This window comes from Mirounga leonina, unplaced genomic scaffold, assembly GCF_011800145.1.
Source record: "Mirounga leonina isolate KUSES-001 unplaced genomic scaffold, KU_Mleo_1.0 Mir_376, whole genome shotgun sequence".
NCBI lineage: Eukaryota > Metazoa > Chordata > Mammalia > Carnivora > Phocidae > Mirounga > Mirounga leonina.
Window position 1 is genome coordinate 11213175 of NW_023270718.1, and position 15841 is coordinate 11229015.

At 45.2% G+C, this 15841-nt stretch overlaps 1 protein-coding gene across 4 annotated transcripts in view; it reads right to left on the minus strand.

The window, feature by feature from the left end:
- Positions 1 to 672: 672 nt before the first annotated feature.
- The window catches only part of ZNF671 (zinc finger protein 671), a 39646-nt gene continuing 24477 nt past the window's right edge, over positions 673 to 15841 (minus strand). For 2 of the 4 annotated variants that reach the window (XM_034986280.1, XM_034986279.1), the window contains exons 2-4: positions 4312 to 4438; positions 3425 to 3547; positions 673 to 2600 (exon numbers count right to left, since the gene is read on the minus strand). In XM_034986280.1, the coding sequence (XP_034842171.1) occupies positions 1393 to 2600; positions 3425 to 3547; positions 4312 to 4438 (1458 nt within the window). In that variant the 3' untranslated portion in view covers positions 673 to 1392. The remainder of the gene's footprint in view (positions 2601 to 3424; positions 3548 to 4311; positions 4439 to 15841) is intronic. The other 2 variants (XM_034986282.1, XM_034986281.1) reach the window with 2 other exon arrangements.

Sequence of the window (15841 nt, forward strand, 5' to 3'; positions counted from 1 at the left end):
CCGTATTAATCACACTTTGTGTCTGTGTCCACTATAGTTCCCACCTGGCCCCTGTAGTATTCCAGCCAGTGACATCTACCTACTGAATTCTGAACTCAGGCTCCTTGCCAGGTACCAGAGGCCAGTCATCTCTTAACAGTGCTTGGGGATATGAAACATTCCATGGGGACAAGGGACTAAACTCATTCTGCTTCCAGATGCACTGGAGGTTGTCACAACCACCTCCCCACATAGTTACTTTTGGACCCAAAAATTAAACTAGCACCCAGGCTGCCATGACAGGTCTCACAAAGTTCCTAAGTCTTTCCTATAAGACCTTGGGTAGCAACGCAAATTAGGCCAAACCTGGAGCGAGAGCTTTTCTCTGACATCATCGTGTCCCCTCTGAGACATGGAAAACTGGGGACTCCCACAAACTTTATCCTTTCATGTTGGTAGAACACAACTGTGTCCTCAACACACAATAAGCAGAACCTTCCAGATTAAAAGTAGCTCAAAGAGGGGCACCTGCGTGGCTCATTCAGTTAAGCGTCTGCCTTCAACTCGGGTCATGATTCCCAGGACCCTGAGATGGAGCAGGGAGCCTGCTTCTCCCTCTCCCTCTGCGCAGCCCCCCACCCCCGCTGGGGCTCTCTCTCTAATAAATAAATAAAATCTTAAAAAAAAAAAAAGTAGCTCAAAGAATAAGCCCTTTATTACTGTACAAACATGAGTGAAGTGAGGCATGTGCTTCCAGGGCTGGAGGCCGTGAGACCATACACATCCACAGTGAGCATCACACAAGATGAAAAAGTCCATGAAGATAAACCTTTGCAAGCTACCTGGAAAACCCACCTTGTGTGCTGATTTTTCCCATGCTTAACCCAGACAAAAGGGAGAAAATGAGGCCCCCCATGGGCCACGGAGGCCAATCATGACTCCTTCTAGGGACTGTGGAGACAGCACAGGTCTACCTGCCTAAGCGTGCTGGAGTGACTGACACACACTGTGGAACTGACAGATGGTCATAGGGGGACGGTTTCTGCCACTGGCAAAGGGAGGTGGCAATTTACAACGTGCAACACGGCTCCTGAGAGCACCTGACATACCAGGCACTCACAAGGAACCTCCCCAGGGCAGAGGTTCCTATGTGTGAGGTACCACTTCTGAATGATGGCTCCCTCACAAAGCCTCCTCTCAGAGCTTCACTCTGGGGAGAGCTGTTAGGCTGAACAAGGAGATGGCACATTCCCTGTACCACTGTCCAGTGTGGATTTTCCAGTGCCGAATAAAGTTTGCTCCTTGGGTAAAGACTGTCCTATGTCTGCTGCACTCATAATCACTGCTAGGAATTCTCAAATGGACAGTAAGTTGGGGGCCTTGGCTAAAGGACTCCCCACATCTGCTATGGTATTAAGGCTCTTCTCCATTATGAAGCTTCTGATGGAGAACAAGTGTGTGTTTGCGGTTAAACTCTTTCCCACATTTGCTACACACGTAAGGCCGTTCTCCGGTATGAACTTTCCAGTGCCGAATAAGATTGGGCCTTTGGGTAAAGGCTTTCCCACATCTGCTGCACTCATAAGGATTTTCTCCAGAGTGAACTTTCTGGTGCTGAATGAGTTTAGAGATGCAGCTAAAGGCTTTCCCACATCGGCTGCACTCGTAATCACTGCCATGAATTCTCCAGTGCACATTAAGGTGGGAACTCTGGCTAAAGGCCTTCCCACACTCGCTGCACTCATAAGGCCTTTCTCCAGTGTGAGTCCTCTGGTGCAGAACAAGTGTGTGTTTGCGGCTGAACTCCTTCCCACATGTGCTACATACATAAGGCCTTGCTCCTGTGTGAACTTCCTGGTGTCTAATGAGGTTAGACTTACTGCTAAAGAATTTCCCACAATTACTGCACTGATAGAGTCTTTCACCCGTGTGAACTCGCTTGTGTTCAATCAGGCCAGAGATCTGTCTAAAGAATTTCCCACATTCACTGCACTCGTAAGGCCTTTCCCCAGTGTGTATGGTCTCATGTTTAAAAAGGTCACAGCTTTGACTAAAGAATTTCCCACATTTGCTGCACTCATAAGGCCTTTCTCCAGTGTGGATTCTCCGGTGCCGAGTAAGCGTGTCTTTGCGGGTGAACAGTTTCCCACATTCGATGCACTTGTGATGCCGCTGTCCAGGGTGAAGGGCTCCCCCAAGCCTGGTGTTCTTGTGGGGCTTCATCCTCATGTGGGGGACCTGGTGCTGAAGAAGGTCAGAGGTGGCTGTAAAGTCCCTTCTACGCGCCCTGTGTGTATAGGTCTTCTCTGGCACATAGAATCTGCAGGTTTTCACCGAGTCCCTGCCCTCATCTCTTCTGAAGGATTTCTCTGCAGTGTGGTGCTGATGGACGTTTGCACCGTGCCAGAAGGGCTTCCAGCAGGCCCCGCCCGTGTGTGGTTCCAGCCTGGCTTCTCCCCCCTGGTATTCAGCCAGGTGTAAGATTTCTTTCAATACCGAGCCAGGTATGTCACATGGCTGGGGGTTCAGACCTGCCACCGGAGTCCTGACTTGTGACACTCCTTCTGAAGAAACACTCTGCTCAGGGGACGGAGCCGCATCCTCCACTGCACACCAACCACCTGAAAGCAGAGGAGTACTGCTGACATGCATGTTAGACTCGCGGGTAGGGGCAACCCCATCGCTAATGTGTGTACGACACACCCGGGAATACCTCAGTGGGACTGTTTACAGGACAAGAGAGGTAGGGACAGGTTGAGGAAGGGGCTGCAATGCAGACCAGTTCTCTGAAGGTCACTGAATGAAGGGAGCCTTCTGAGGACAAGGCTATGTGGACAGAGAGCAGAGAAGAGCAAGTGGCTTCCAGGAGGTATCCGGCTGTCGAGGCGGGAGTGCTGGGCAGAAGGGCACGTGCAGGCCCAGGAGGACCCGCTTACAAGTGTGCAGCTGGGGCTCAAGGGTACTTAAGGACACGAGCGCATCTCGAGACATGTCAAGTGTACGCAATGCCGCAGGACAATGCAGACCCAGCAGGGGGCAGCCTGGGTGCTGGGCAGACGGAAGACGGCACGGGGCTAGAAGGCATACAGGAGATAAGCTGCAGTGTCAAGAATGGGGAAGGACGGGTACCAAGGATGGCCACCAGCCTCGAGGCTGAACACTAGGGTGAAGAGTTAGTACTACTAGTCTTTTGGGGTTTTTTGTTTGTTTGTTTTATTTATTTATTTGAGAGAGAGAATGAGAGACAGCACAAGAGGGAAGAGGGTCCGAGGGAGAAGCAGGCCCCCCGCTGAGCAGGGAGCCCGATGCGGGACTTGATCCCGGGACTCCAGGATCATGACCTGAGCCGAAGGCAGTCGCCCAACCGACCGAGCCACCCAGGCGCCCAGCACTACTAGTTTTGAACCTAACCCTGATATCGTGCCCTTCCCTCATATCCACTCACCAAGTCCAGGCCCCCTCCGAGCCTCTCTTTCTGTGACTGGGGTCATAGCCACCTGGTCAGGCATCTGAGGATCTTCCTTTTGCTCCAGTTGGGTGACTGCGTGTGATCTGGAGGATACAATTCCTAAGAGAGACACAGGACAGGTGAGCAGCCACTACTGGCCAGAGCAAGACATCCTATGACACTCCGTAAGTTTAAAAAAAAAAAATTATTACCAAAAAACCCCCAAAAAAGCCTCGTGGGGGGTGGGTGCCTGGATGGCTCAGTTAGTTGAGCGTCTGACTCTTGGTTTCAGCTCAGGTCATGATCTCAGGGTCAGGGGATCGAGCCCCGCGTTAGGCTCTGCACTCAGCACGGAATCTGCTTGGGATTCTCTCCCTTTCCCGCCCCTCCCCCCACTCATGCTCCTCTCTCTCTCTCTCTCTCTCTCTCTAGAATGAATAAATAAAATCTTTTCAAAATTAAAAAAAAAACCTTGAAGGAAGGTTTTCGAGGAACTGCACAAAGGTCCCCATAAGTAGTGACTATGTGAGTGCCTGTACCTCCTGGTACAATTTAGCCCCAGAGAATGTCCCCTAGAGAAAGGGAGCTGATCTTTAGGCACAGAGGTGCCATAATTCTGGATAGATTCACCAGTCCCCAAAATGACCAAGACTATGGGATCCACTGGGCAAACGACACCTTGTGACTCCCAAGCCCTTCGCTGCATGGCTTCAGGACTGGCTCACCAAGAGATGAGAAAGCTCCATACAGCACAAACCCAGCCCTCACAGCACCTACTCCAGAAAACCTGGAAAGAAAGCAGTACCTATGATCTGACCATGGGAAGGACAGAGCAGTCCCTGGAGAAAAAGAGAAAGCAGATGGGATTGGCATGCAGACCTTACCCAGTGAAGCTAAAAGTGCAAAGTTTTCCAGCATCACATCCTGATACAAAAGTCTCTGAGAATCATCAAGGAGCATCCATTCTTCCCGGGAGAAGAACACAAACACATCCTCAGAGATCACACAGACCTGCAATGACATGGCCAACAAGGTCCAGGAAGTCTCTTGACTGAGTATCCTCACTCCATCTACCCACAACAATGTCGTGCTCACCCACTTCCCCACTTGCCAGCCAATCCCCCCGGGGTACCCTAAACCATGCCTCCTAGACATAAGCCTGGGCTCCCTGTTCTCACAGAAGCCCCCGGTAACGGGGCTGCAGGACCATCATCAGTTCCCACTGACTCCTCTCGTGCACATCACTTCTCAGACCACCCCCTCCCTCACAGCTTCAGCTACCCATCACAACTCTTCTCACCCACACCACAGACAGCACACCAGACTCCTCACAGGTCGCTCTGCACACAGCGTGGAGAGAGTGCTTGGCAATACCACCAGGATCCCGTCCTGCCCCAAACCTCCAGTGACCCCAAGTGTCAAAGGGAAGCCCCCATTCCTGCTTGAAGGCCTCCCAATCTGGACCTTTTCCTCAACCTCAGGCACCCAGGACGACAGGCACACATCGGGAACCCTCAGCCTTCTTCCGGTTCTCCGCTGCACACTGTATTAGTTTCCTATAGCTGCTCTAACAAATCATTACCAGCTCTGCGGCTTAAGTCAACACAAATTTTTCTTCTTAGTTTAAAGATTATAAATCCAAAATGGGCTTCACCAGCATAAAAACAAGAAGTTATCAGGATTGTGTTCCTTCTGGCAGTTCTACAAAAGAATCTGTTTCCTTCCCTTTCCCAATTTCTGAAGACCTCCTGCATTCCTTGACTCCCTGCCCCTTCCTCCGTCTTCGAAGCCAGGAATTATCACTCTGACCTCTCTTTACTCCCTGAAATCTTCTTTGACTCCATCCTCCTTCGACTACACTGGGCCCACTGGATAATCTCTCCATGTTGTTAATATACTCAATTTAATCACACACATAAAGTCCCTTTTGCCACATGAGGTAACATATCCAGAGGTTCAAGGGATTAGAACATGCATGGCTTTGGGAAGCCACTATTTCATCTATTAGACACATGCTGTGCCCTCACAGTCCGACCTTCTTATCCCCACCTAATCCTCTGAACATCCGATGTTCCTGGTTCAGCTGATGGCCGCAGCATGTTCACACCTTTGAGTCATCTCTGCCTCCCCACCTTCCCTCTGGCAATGCACCTCAGCAAACAAAACAGGCCCGAGTAAAGTAACGAAAACACAACCTGTTCTGCCCCCTTTACAGCAATCACTCTGACATAGCTCATCAATACTCACTGGGACTATAGTCATAGTCTCCTCCTTGGTTCTCCTGTGGTGTGACCACATATAAACATAAAATTCTTCCAGTTATAGGGGCGCCTGGGTGGCTCAGTTGGTTAAGCGACTGCCTTCAGCTCAGGTCATGATCCTGGAGTCCCGGGATCGAGTCCCGCATCGGGCTCCCTGCTCAGCAGGGAGCCTGCTTCTCCCTCTGACCCTCCCCCCTCCCATGTGCTCTCTCTCTCTCATTCTGTCTGTCTCAAATAAATAAATAAAATCTTTAAAAAAAAAAATTCTTCCAGTTATAAAATAAGTAAGTCACGGGGGTGGAAAGTATAACATAAGAAATATAGTCAATAGGGGCGCCTGGGTGGCTCAGTTGGTTAAGCGACTGCCTTCGGCTCAGGTCATGATCCTGGAGTCCCGGGATCGAGTCCCGCCTCGGGCTCCCTGCTCGGCAGGGAGTCTGCTTCTCCCTCTGACCCTCCCCCCTCTCATGTGCTCTCTCTCATTCTCTCTCAAATAAATAAATAAAATCTTTAAAATAAATAAATAAAAAATAAATAAATGAATGAATACAAACATACATACATACATACATTAAGTTTTCTGACCCACCACCTCTGCAACAACCAGCAGAAGCCAAACCACAGCCACTGCAGCGACTGGACCGGGAGGGTGAAGACTCCGTAAAAACTGCCATCTTTCCTAACTTTTTGCACCTGCTTCCAATTTGGGGCCAATCAGCTTTCCCACTCCCTTGCCTGCCTTTAAGCCTCAGCCAAATGCCAAGTGATGGTACCAGCAAGCTCTGAATAGCCTTTGCTTGTTCTCATTTGGGTGGCTTATTTTATTTCCACACACCCGCCTCGACCAGCACCCCAGCCCTTCACAGTCTTCTCCACTCTGCAGTGAGGGAGCCTGCTGAGACCGCTTCAAATTCCCTATGGCTCCCGCCACCCTCAGGACAGAGAATGACCTTACCATTTTAGGCTAGAATTCTCACCCTCTGCTGCCTCCACCAGAAAGGAATGAGACCTGTGGTGTGTCGAACACAGCTCAGCCTCACCTCCAAGCATCTCTACCTGCCTAGGATGGGTTTCTCTCTCTGGGTCCTACTGGGGAACCTCTCCACAGAACTGCTTGCTTGGATTGAGTCCATGTCCTCAGGGCGCAGAGACACAATTTCGGGGACAGAATAAAGGAACAAATATTCCATTGGGGGGAAGGTGAGCACACAGCCATAAGCTTAGCAGTCCTCACTGAAGCCTGCAGATAAAACAGGAGTAGCAGCACAACGGCTGGAGATGGAGATGCTAGTGCTCCCCTCGGTCACTCTACACCCCTAGAAACCAACATACCACATAGAGCTATATTAATCTTACGGCACAGGGACAAGAAAAGCAGTAGCCAAAACAGCTACCACAATGGCTGCCATTTGGGGCCTGGACCTTGTCATGGTGTCCCAGGTCTGTGGAGCAAGTGGACTGTGGGCTCTGTCTTCCTCATCTCTTTCATGCTCTCCTCTGGGGTGGGGGTGGGGCTCCTGAGTTTTGTGATCCTCCTCTGGAACCAGGTCACACTCACTGGCTTCACCCTGATGTTTTGGTGCAAGGTCACCACCTCCTTCCTCGTCTTTCTGAATGCCATCGGCGGCCTTCACATCAACAGCATCACCCATCCCTAGAGCCAACCAAGGAAATTTCAGGACCCCCTCCTAAATCTGAGGACAGCAGGTTCAACAAGAAAGTGTGGTCAAGATGGGACTTCTCAGCATGTGACCCCTGGTGGGGGTAGGGGTGGGACAATGCCCTCGACACCGCGGCCTCTTAACCAATAACCTTGGTGTGGTTGGCCACAATCAGCCCAGCGGCCTTTGCTGCCGACGCGAAGGGCCAGGGGCCGGAAGGGTGCCGCTGTTCCACCAGCCGCACAGGCTTCACCACGTTAGTAGGATGTTGATTTTAGAAGAAGTAACACATTTTAAAACCCTTTCCTTGAATCCTTCTTCCCAGGATGGGAATAAATTTGGAAGCAGCTTGGGTAACTGGTGCCCAGGCTGGCTGCACAGCTAAGTGCAGTTCACACCTGCTGCACTGACTATGTGTTGGCACCGAGGCCGCAGAGTCCCTGGAGTCTCCTGGGGTTGCCCAAAGTGGATCATTCTTGCAGCTAAGCATAAGCGGTCAGTGCCCGTGACTCCTCCACAGCTCAAAGGGCCTCTGTGCACATTTCCCTGCCACAGCTTTGGTCATGTTAGGGAGACAGAATTTAGGATTCCCTCGAGTTCTTGCACACGGGTTTTCATACCATTTGACTTAACTTGAACCCTGCCCTTTGCGGGGGGGGCTCCATAATCTCTGAATAACCGTAGTTTCCAGCAGCCGGCTATCCCCTCTGCCTGTGGGAATCCTGCCTTAACTCTCTGAGCAAGTCTCCCAGGATGGCCCACCTGCCTTCCAATACACAGTCCTCTCTGAAAACAAACAAACAAAACAAAATAATACAGCCACCTCAAAGAAGAGACTGGAAGACCTGCTGTGACTGAAGCACCGGCAGGAAGACGCCCTCTCCTGGGCCATCGTTGGCCGGGAGCTGCCACCTCACGCTGCAGAGCCTTCTGGGTATTGTAGTCACCACCATTCCACAGGACTCAGAAAGGCAGCCAGGGTGGTCAGAAGGTGGAAGGCAAAGGAATCAATTATTGAAAGCCTAAGGTATGCTGAGCTTGCCAGTTGCTCCCAAGCCACATTTTGCGCTTCATGACTCCTCTTCAAGTCTCCAGCAGGTGGCCCATGTCCTAAGCACGAATGAACTGTCCCTGGGTATTTTGGAGGTTCAGGATTTGTATATCTCACCCTTCCTAATTGTTTTAAAGATTTATTTACTTATTCGAGAGAGTGAAGAAAGAGAAAGAGAGAGAGCATGAGCAGGTGGAGGGGCAGAGGGAGAGAGAGAATCCACAAGCAGACTCCCGGCTGAGCGGGCAGCCAAACCTAGGGCTCAATCCCAGGACCCTGAGATCACGACCTAAGCCAAAACCAAGAATCAGATGCTTAACCCACTGAGCCACCCAGGTGCACCTCACCCCTCCTAATTTGGGACATGAGGAGAACAGTTTCACCTCCCTGATATAAAATGAAAAATGAAGACAAAACCTCCCTAGCAGACCTCTCTGATGATACTTAAATGTTCCTCACACATAATGCTCCATTCATTAAAATGGCAAGAAAAAACAGTACCTACATCTTGGTGATGTTATATATAAAGCACTAAAAATTAGGCACACAGCGCTGGATACGAATCTTATCACCACAAAACAGGGCTCTCATGTACCCATGTGGTGGAAGGTGAGTCCAGATTGCCTATTTGCAGAATTAAAGACAGTATCTATCAAAATTCAAATACACATACCCCAGACCAACAAGTAGCCTTAACAGAAATGATTAAAAATTTTATAGGATGGCATAGTGTGTACAATCTGTGACATTCAAAATTATTCCAAGAAAAAAAGTCATCAAACCTACAGAATGCTTTTGACATTTCGGGTAGCCCACTGCACAAAGAATATGTTTTTCTAAGCAAGATGATTAAGATTTACAATTTAAGAAATATTTTTTCCTTTGGACTAAATGGTAGCTAAAGGTGGACATCATTTCAAGTTTTGTAGCACATCTCTTCTAGATTTTATGTTCAAATTCACAAACGTTCAACTTAAATTATAACCAATCACATAGTGTTTTGGGTTCAAATTGGCAATGGAATCTGGCAGATGGCATCTGACTTCAGGGCCTGAGCTCTAGAGGGAAGCTACCTGGGTTTGCAGCAAGTAATCCCATTACTGATTATGGTTCCTTTGACAGGAAGCCTCACCTCTCTAAGGCTCCATTTCCTCATCGTTGACATGGGGGAAATAACAGTATCTAAAACAAAGGGTGGTTGGGATTATTGCCTGGGGAACTACATGCTATCCTCTGGTCATTCTCCCAACACTTCAAACCCTTCACAATGGAAGAAAGTGACTCCTGACCATGCACATCCTCTTAACCTGCACTCTTGATTCAGAGGGTTCCAGGTGCTCATCTCCTGTGGGAACCAGAAACTCACCCCCCAAACCTCTCCAACTGTCCTGAGGTAAACTGGGCCTCAGGTGGATCTCTGTAGTCAATGGAAGCTCAGACTGAATTCCTGACTCGCACTCACCAGGTTCCATGTCCAACAGGACAATATCCTTTAATACTGAAGACCAAAGGGGGTACTGTACAATTCTAGGGAGAAAAAGTGAAGCCACTGAATTCTATGGAAAATATCATACCATTTATTTAGGACACCTTTAACTTCTCTCAGCTGAAGTGTTTGTAGGCTTCAACAATGAAGTTTCAGTAATATTCAGACAACTTTGTAGTTTTCAATGTTTGGAAATGAATGTTAATAAAAGAACTTAAACATACTTCATTGTATTCATTCCTAAGAATTTTACTGATGCTATAGAATTGATCTGTAAAATGCTATCATTCAATTGTTGTGTTCTACACATTGTTGACATACAGACTACAGTTCACTCACATCTTTATCTACCTCCTGTGTGTGTATTTATACATTTATGTAAAAGGAGAGAACCTATTCAGAGCGCTGTTACATTCACTTATGCTAATGATTTTTCTGCACAAATTGATATGATTTTTCTTCTTTAAGCTGTTACTATGTTAGATAACATTCTTTGTTTTTCTAGTATTAAAGCAACCTGGCATCACTGGAATACATCTCTCTTGGTTATAGTGTATAGTACATTTTATATACTGCTGAATGTTATTAATATAGTCTTAGTGGTATTTGTGTCTATATTCGTGAGGTTAGTTCTAGTAAAATTTTCAGATGACAGAATTGTCTTTACATTCTGTGTTCGGTAAAGACAGTTGTACTTGGTATGAATTCCTCAATTTAAATGTGTTTGTATATATTTTCATAGGTCTGATAGCCACTTGGGTCCCCCCTTCCACTGACCACTCATATTTTGTCCATTTAGACTAGAGTCTTATTTCTTGCTCTGATTAATACTATTTCTCTGTATGGACTATGTGTTGATCCCTTCCTAATTTTAGACATTGGAGATATCCTCTCTCAACTTTTTTTCTAAATTTCAGTATAATTGTTATGTTAACTTCACGTGGACAATATAGTGATTCAATAATTCTACACATTACTCAAAGCTCATCATAAATGTACTCTTAATCCCCTTCAGCTTTTCCACCCACCCCCACCCACCTCCCATCTGGTAACCACATTTGTTCTCTATATTTAAGAGTCTGGTTTTCTGTTTCACTTTTTCCTCATTTGTCTGTTTTCTTTCTTAAATTCCACATACAATTGAAATCATATGGTATTTGTGTTTCTCTGACCAATTATCACTTAGCATTATACCCTCTAGATCCAACCACATTATCCCACGTGGCAGAGTTTCATTCTTTTTTATGGCTGAGTAACAGTCCTTTGGAGATTGATTATATATATCACCTTGCCAGCTTGCATTACCACCAACAGCGCACAAGGGATCCTTTCCCTAGACATCCTTACCAACACTTGTTTCTTGTGTTTTTGAATTTAGCCATTCTGACAGGTGTGATAGCTCAATGTGGTTTTGATTTTCATTTCCCTAATGATGAGTGATCTTGAGCAGCTTTTGATGGGTCTGATGGCCATTTGGATGTCTTCTTTGGAGAAATATCTGTTCATGTCTTCTGCCCATTTTTTAACTAAATTATTTGGGTTTTGGTGTTGAGTTGTGTAAGTTCTTTATATATTTTAGATACTAACCATTTATAGGATATACCATTTTTAAAGATTTTCTCCTATTCACTAGGTGGTCTTTTTGTTTGGTTGATTATTTTCTTCACTCCTCAAAAACTTTTTTTTTTTTTTTTAAGATTTTATCTATTTATTTAATAGAAAGAGACAGCGAGAGAGGGAACACAAGCAAGGGGAGTGGGAGAGGGAGAAGCAGGCTCCCCACAGAGCAGGGAGCCCGATGCGGCGCTCGATCCCAGGACCCTGGGATCATGACCTGAGCCGAAGGCAGACGCTTAACGACTGAGCCACCCAGGCGCCCTGTTGTTGGTATTTTAATAGGAATTGCATTAAATGTACAGACTGCTTTAGGTAAAAGGGACATTTTAACAATATTTGCTCTCCCAATCCATGAGTATGGAATCTATCTGTTTTAGTCATCTTTACTTTCTTTCATCAGTGTTTTATAGTTTCCATAGTACAGGTCTTTCACCTCCTTGTTTAAGTATATCCCTAGGCATTTTGTTATTTTTAGTGCAATTATAAATGGGATTGTTTTCTCTTTATGTTACTTCATTATTAGTGTATGAAAATGTAATGGATTTGTATCCTGGGACCTTACTGAATTCATTTATCAGTTTAGTAATTTTTTTGAGGAATTTTTTGGGTTTTCTATATAAAGTATATCCTCTGCAAATAGTGAAAGTTTTACTTCTTCCTTACCAATTTGGCTGCCTTTTATTTCTTTTTGTTGTCTGACTGCTTTGGTTAGGACTTCCAATACTATGATGAATAAAAGTGGTGACAGTGGACATCCTTGTCTTGCTCCTGATCTTAGGGGTAAAGCTCCCAGTTTTTCACCATTGAGTAGGTTAGCTGTGGGTTTTCCATATATGGCCTTTATCGTGTTGAGGTGTATTTCCTCTAAACCTACTTTGTTGAGGGTTTTTGAGTGGATGTTGTATTTTGTCAAATGCTTTTTCTACATCTATTCAAAGGATCGTGTGGTTTTTATCCTATCTCTTATTGATATGCTGTATCACACTGATTGATTTGCAAATATTGAACCACCTTGCATCCCAGGAATAAATCCCATTTGATCATAGTGAATGATTTTTTGAATGTTTCATTGGATTCAGTTTGCTAGCATTTTCTTTTCTTTTTTAAGATTTTATTTATTTGAGTGCTCGCTTCGGCAGCACATATACTAAGATTTTATTTATTTGACAGAGAGAGACACAGTGAGAGAGGGAACACAAGCAGGGGGAGTGGGAGAGGGGGAAGCAGGCTTCCCACCGAGCAGGGAGCCCGATGCGGGGCTCGATCCCAGGACCCTGGGACCATGACCTGAGCTGAAGGCATTCGCTTAACGACTGAGCCACCCAGGCACCCCAGTTTGCTAGCATTTTCTTAAGAATTTTTGCACCTGGGCGCCTGGGTGTTCAGTCATTAAGCATCTGCCTTCAGCTCAGGTCATGATCCCAGGGGCCTGGGATCGAGTCCCAAATAGGTCTCCCTGCTTGGCAGGAAGCCTGCTTCTCCCTCTCCCACTCCTCCTGCTTATGTTCCTGCTCTCACTCTCTGTCAAATAAATAAATAAAATCTTTAAAAAAAAAAAAAAGAATTTTTGCACCTATGTTCAGAAATATTGGCCTGTAGTTCTTTTTTTTTTTTGGTAATGTCTTTATCTGGTTTGGGTACCAGAGTAATACTAGCCTTGTAAAATGAATCTGGAAGCTTTCCTTCCTCTTCTATATATATATATATTTTTTTTAATAGTTTGAGAAGAGTAAGTATTAACTCTTCTTTCAGTGTTTGGTAGAATTCACCAGAGAAGCCATCTGACCCTAGGTTTTTGTTTGTTGGGAGATTTTTAAAAAAAGGATTTTATTTATTTATTTGACAAAGAGAGACAGAGAGAGAAAGAGCACAAGCAAGGGGAGTGGCAGGCAGAGGGAGAGGGAGAAGCAGGCTTCCCCACTGAGCAAGGAGCCCGACATGGGACCTGATCCTGGAATCCCGGGATCATGCACCAGAGCCACCTAGGCACACGTGTTGGGAGATTTTTGATTACTGATTCAGTTTCATTGCTGGTAATCAGAGGGTTCAAATTTTCTTTCTTCCTGATTCAGTTTTGGGAGGTTATATGATTTTAGTAATTTATCCATTTCCTCTAGATTATCCAATTTGTTGGCATATAATATTACATTCCTATAATCCTTTGTATTTCTGTGGTGTTGGTTGTTATTTCTCCTCTTTCATTTTTGATTCTAAGTCCTCTTTTTCATTTTTAATTTGATTTTTGATGAGTGTGGCTAAAGGTTTATCAGTTCTGTTCATCTTTTCAAAGAAGCAGCTCCTATTTCATTGATCTGTTCTATTTTTAATTTATATCGTATTCCTGCTCTAATTTTTATCATTTCTTTCCTTCTACTGGTTTGGGGATCCATTTGTTCTTTTTCTAGCTCCTTTCGGTGTAAGGTTAGGTTGTTTGAGATTTTTCTTGCTGCTTGAGGTAGGCCTGTATTGCTATAAAATTCCCAGTTAGGACAGCTTTTGCTGCATCTCAAAAGATTTGGGACTGTTGCGTTTTCATTTTGTCTCCATGTATTTTGTTATTTCTTCTTTGGTTTCCTGGTTGACTGACATTGTTTAGTAGGGTGTTATTTAACCTCCATGTATATGTGTTTTTTTTTTAAAAAAGATTTCATTTATTCATTTGAGAGAGAGAAACAGAGAGAGCACAAGCAGTGGGGAGAGGCAGAGGGAGAAGGAGAAGCAGACTCCTTGCTAAGCTGGGAGCCTGACGTGGGGCTCAATCCCAGGATGTGGAGATCAAGACCTGAGCAGATGCTCAACAATCTGAGCCACCCATTTGTGGCTTTATAGATTTTTTCTGTATTTGTGTTCTTTTATTTGTCTTCTTTACAGGTTTTTTTCTTGTGATTTATTTCTAGTTTCATAGCATTGTGGTCAGAAAAGATGCATGGTATGACTTTAATCTTTCTGAATTTGTTGAGACTTGTTTTGTGGCCTAGCATGATCTATTCTGGATAACGTTCCACATGCAACTGAGCAGAATGTATATTCTGTTGTTTCCGGATGGAATGTTCTGAATATATGTTAGATACATCTGGTCCAACGTGTCATTCAATGTCACTGTTTCCTTGTTGACTTTGTTTGGATGATCTGTCCATCGATGTAATTAGGGTGCCAAAGTCCCCTACTATTATTGTATTACTATCAATTACTCCCTTTGTAATTAGCTGCTTTATGTATTTGAGTGTTCACATGTTGGGTTCATAATTAATTAAAATTATTATATCTTCTTATTGGATTGTTCTCTTTATAATTATACAGTGCCCTTCTTTCTCATTACAGTCTTTGTTTTAAAGCCTATTTTGTCCAACGTAAGTATCGGTACCCTGGCTTTCTTTTCATTTCCATTTACACGATGAATGCTTTTCCATCCCTTCCCTTTCAATCTGCATGTATTTCGGGGTCATAAATGAGTCTCTTGTAGGCAGTATATAGATGGGTCTTGCTTTTTTACCCAATCCATCACCCTATGTCTTTTGATTTGAAGCATTTGGTCCATTTACATTCAAAGTAATTGTTGATAGGTATGTACTTATTGCCATTTTGTTACTTGTTTTGTGATTATTTTTGTAGTTCTTCTCTGTTCCTTTCTTCCTTTGCCTTTTGCTCTCATTGTTTTCTGGCTTTCTTTAGCAATACGCTCAGATTTCTCCCCCCTCCCTTTTTTGCATATCTATTACTGGTTTTTTATTTGTGGTTTCCATTAGGTTTGTATATAATATTCAAGCATAAAACAGTCTATATTAAGCTGATACTCACAAGTTTGAAGCTGTTCTTTAATCCTCTTCCTCCACCCCACATTTTAAGTCAAAAATCCTTCTTGTACTTTATATCCTTTCGTGAATCCCTCTGATTTTTATAGATATATTTAATTTTACTGTTTTTGATCTTCCTAATTTTCTTACCCCTGTTTCTAGTCTTTCCTTTCCACTTGAAGAGTCCCCTATAACATTTCTTCTAGGGCTGATTTACTGGTCATGTATTCCTTATGAAGAGAAGGTTCTGTAGTTCCCTGCGGTGCAATGTTACCTGGGCGTCCTGGTGCTTTAGCGGCGTCCCCTATGTGTGTATGGGCACCCTACCATTGTGGCTGAGCCACTTTTGCCTTCAGTTCAGTAATCTGCAATGGCTCTCTGCCTGCTGCGGGCAGGGTTTGGTCCCTGCGTTGTTAATGGGGCAGTCTGGGGCCACCCTGGGCTTGAGTGGAGTCAGACCAGGCATTTGCCAGAGCTGCAGTCACACTGAACAGCAGGACACTCCGTGTTGTCCTGAGAGGCTCTCATTGGTTGGCGTAGCCTG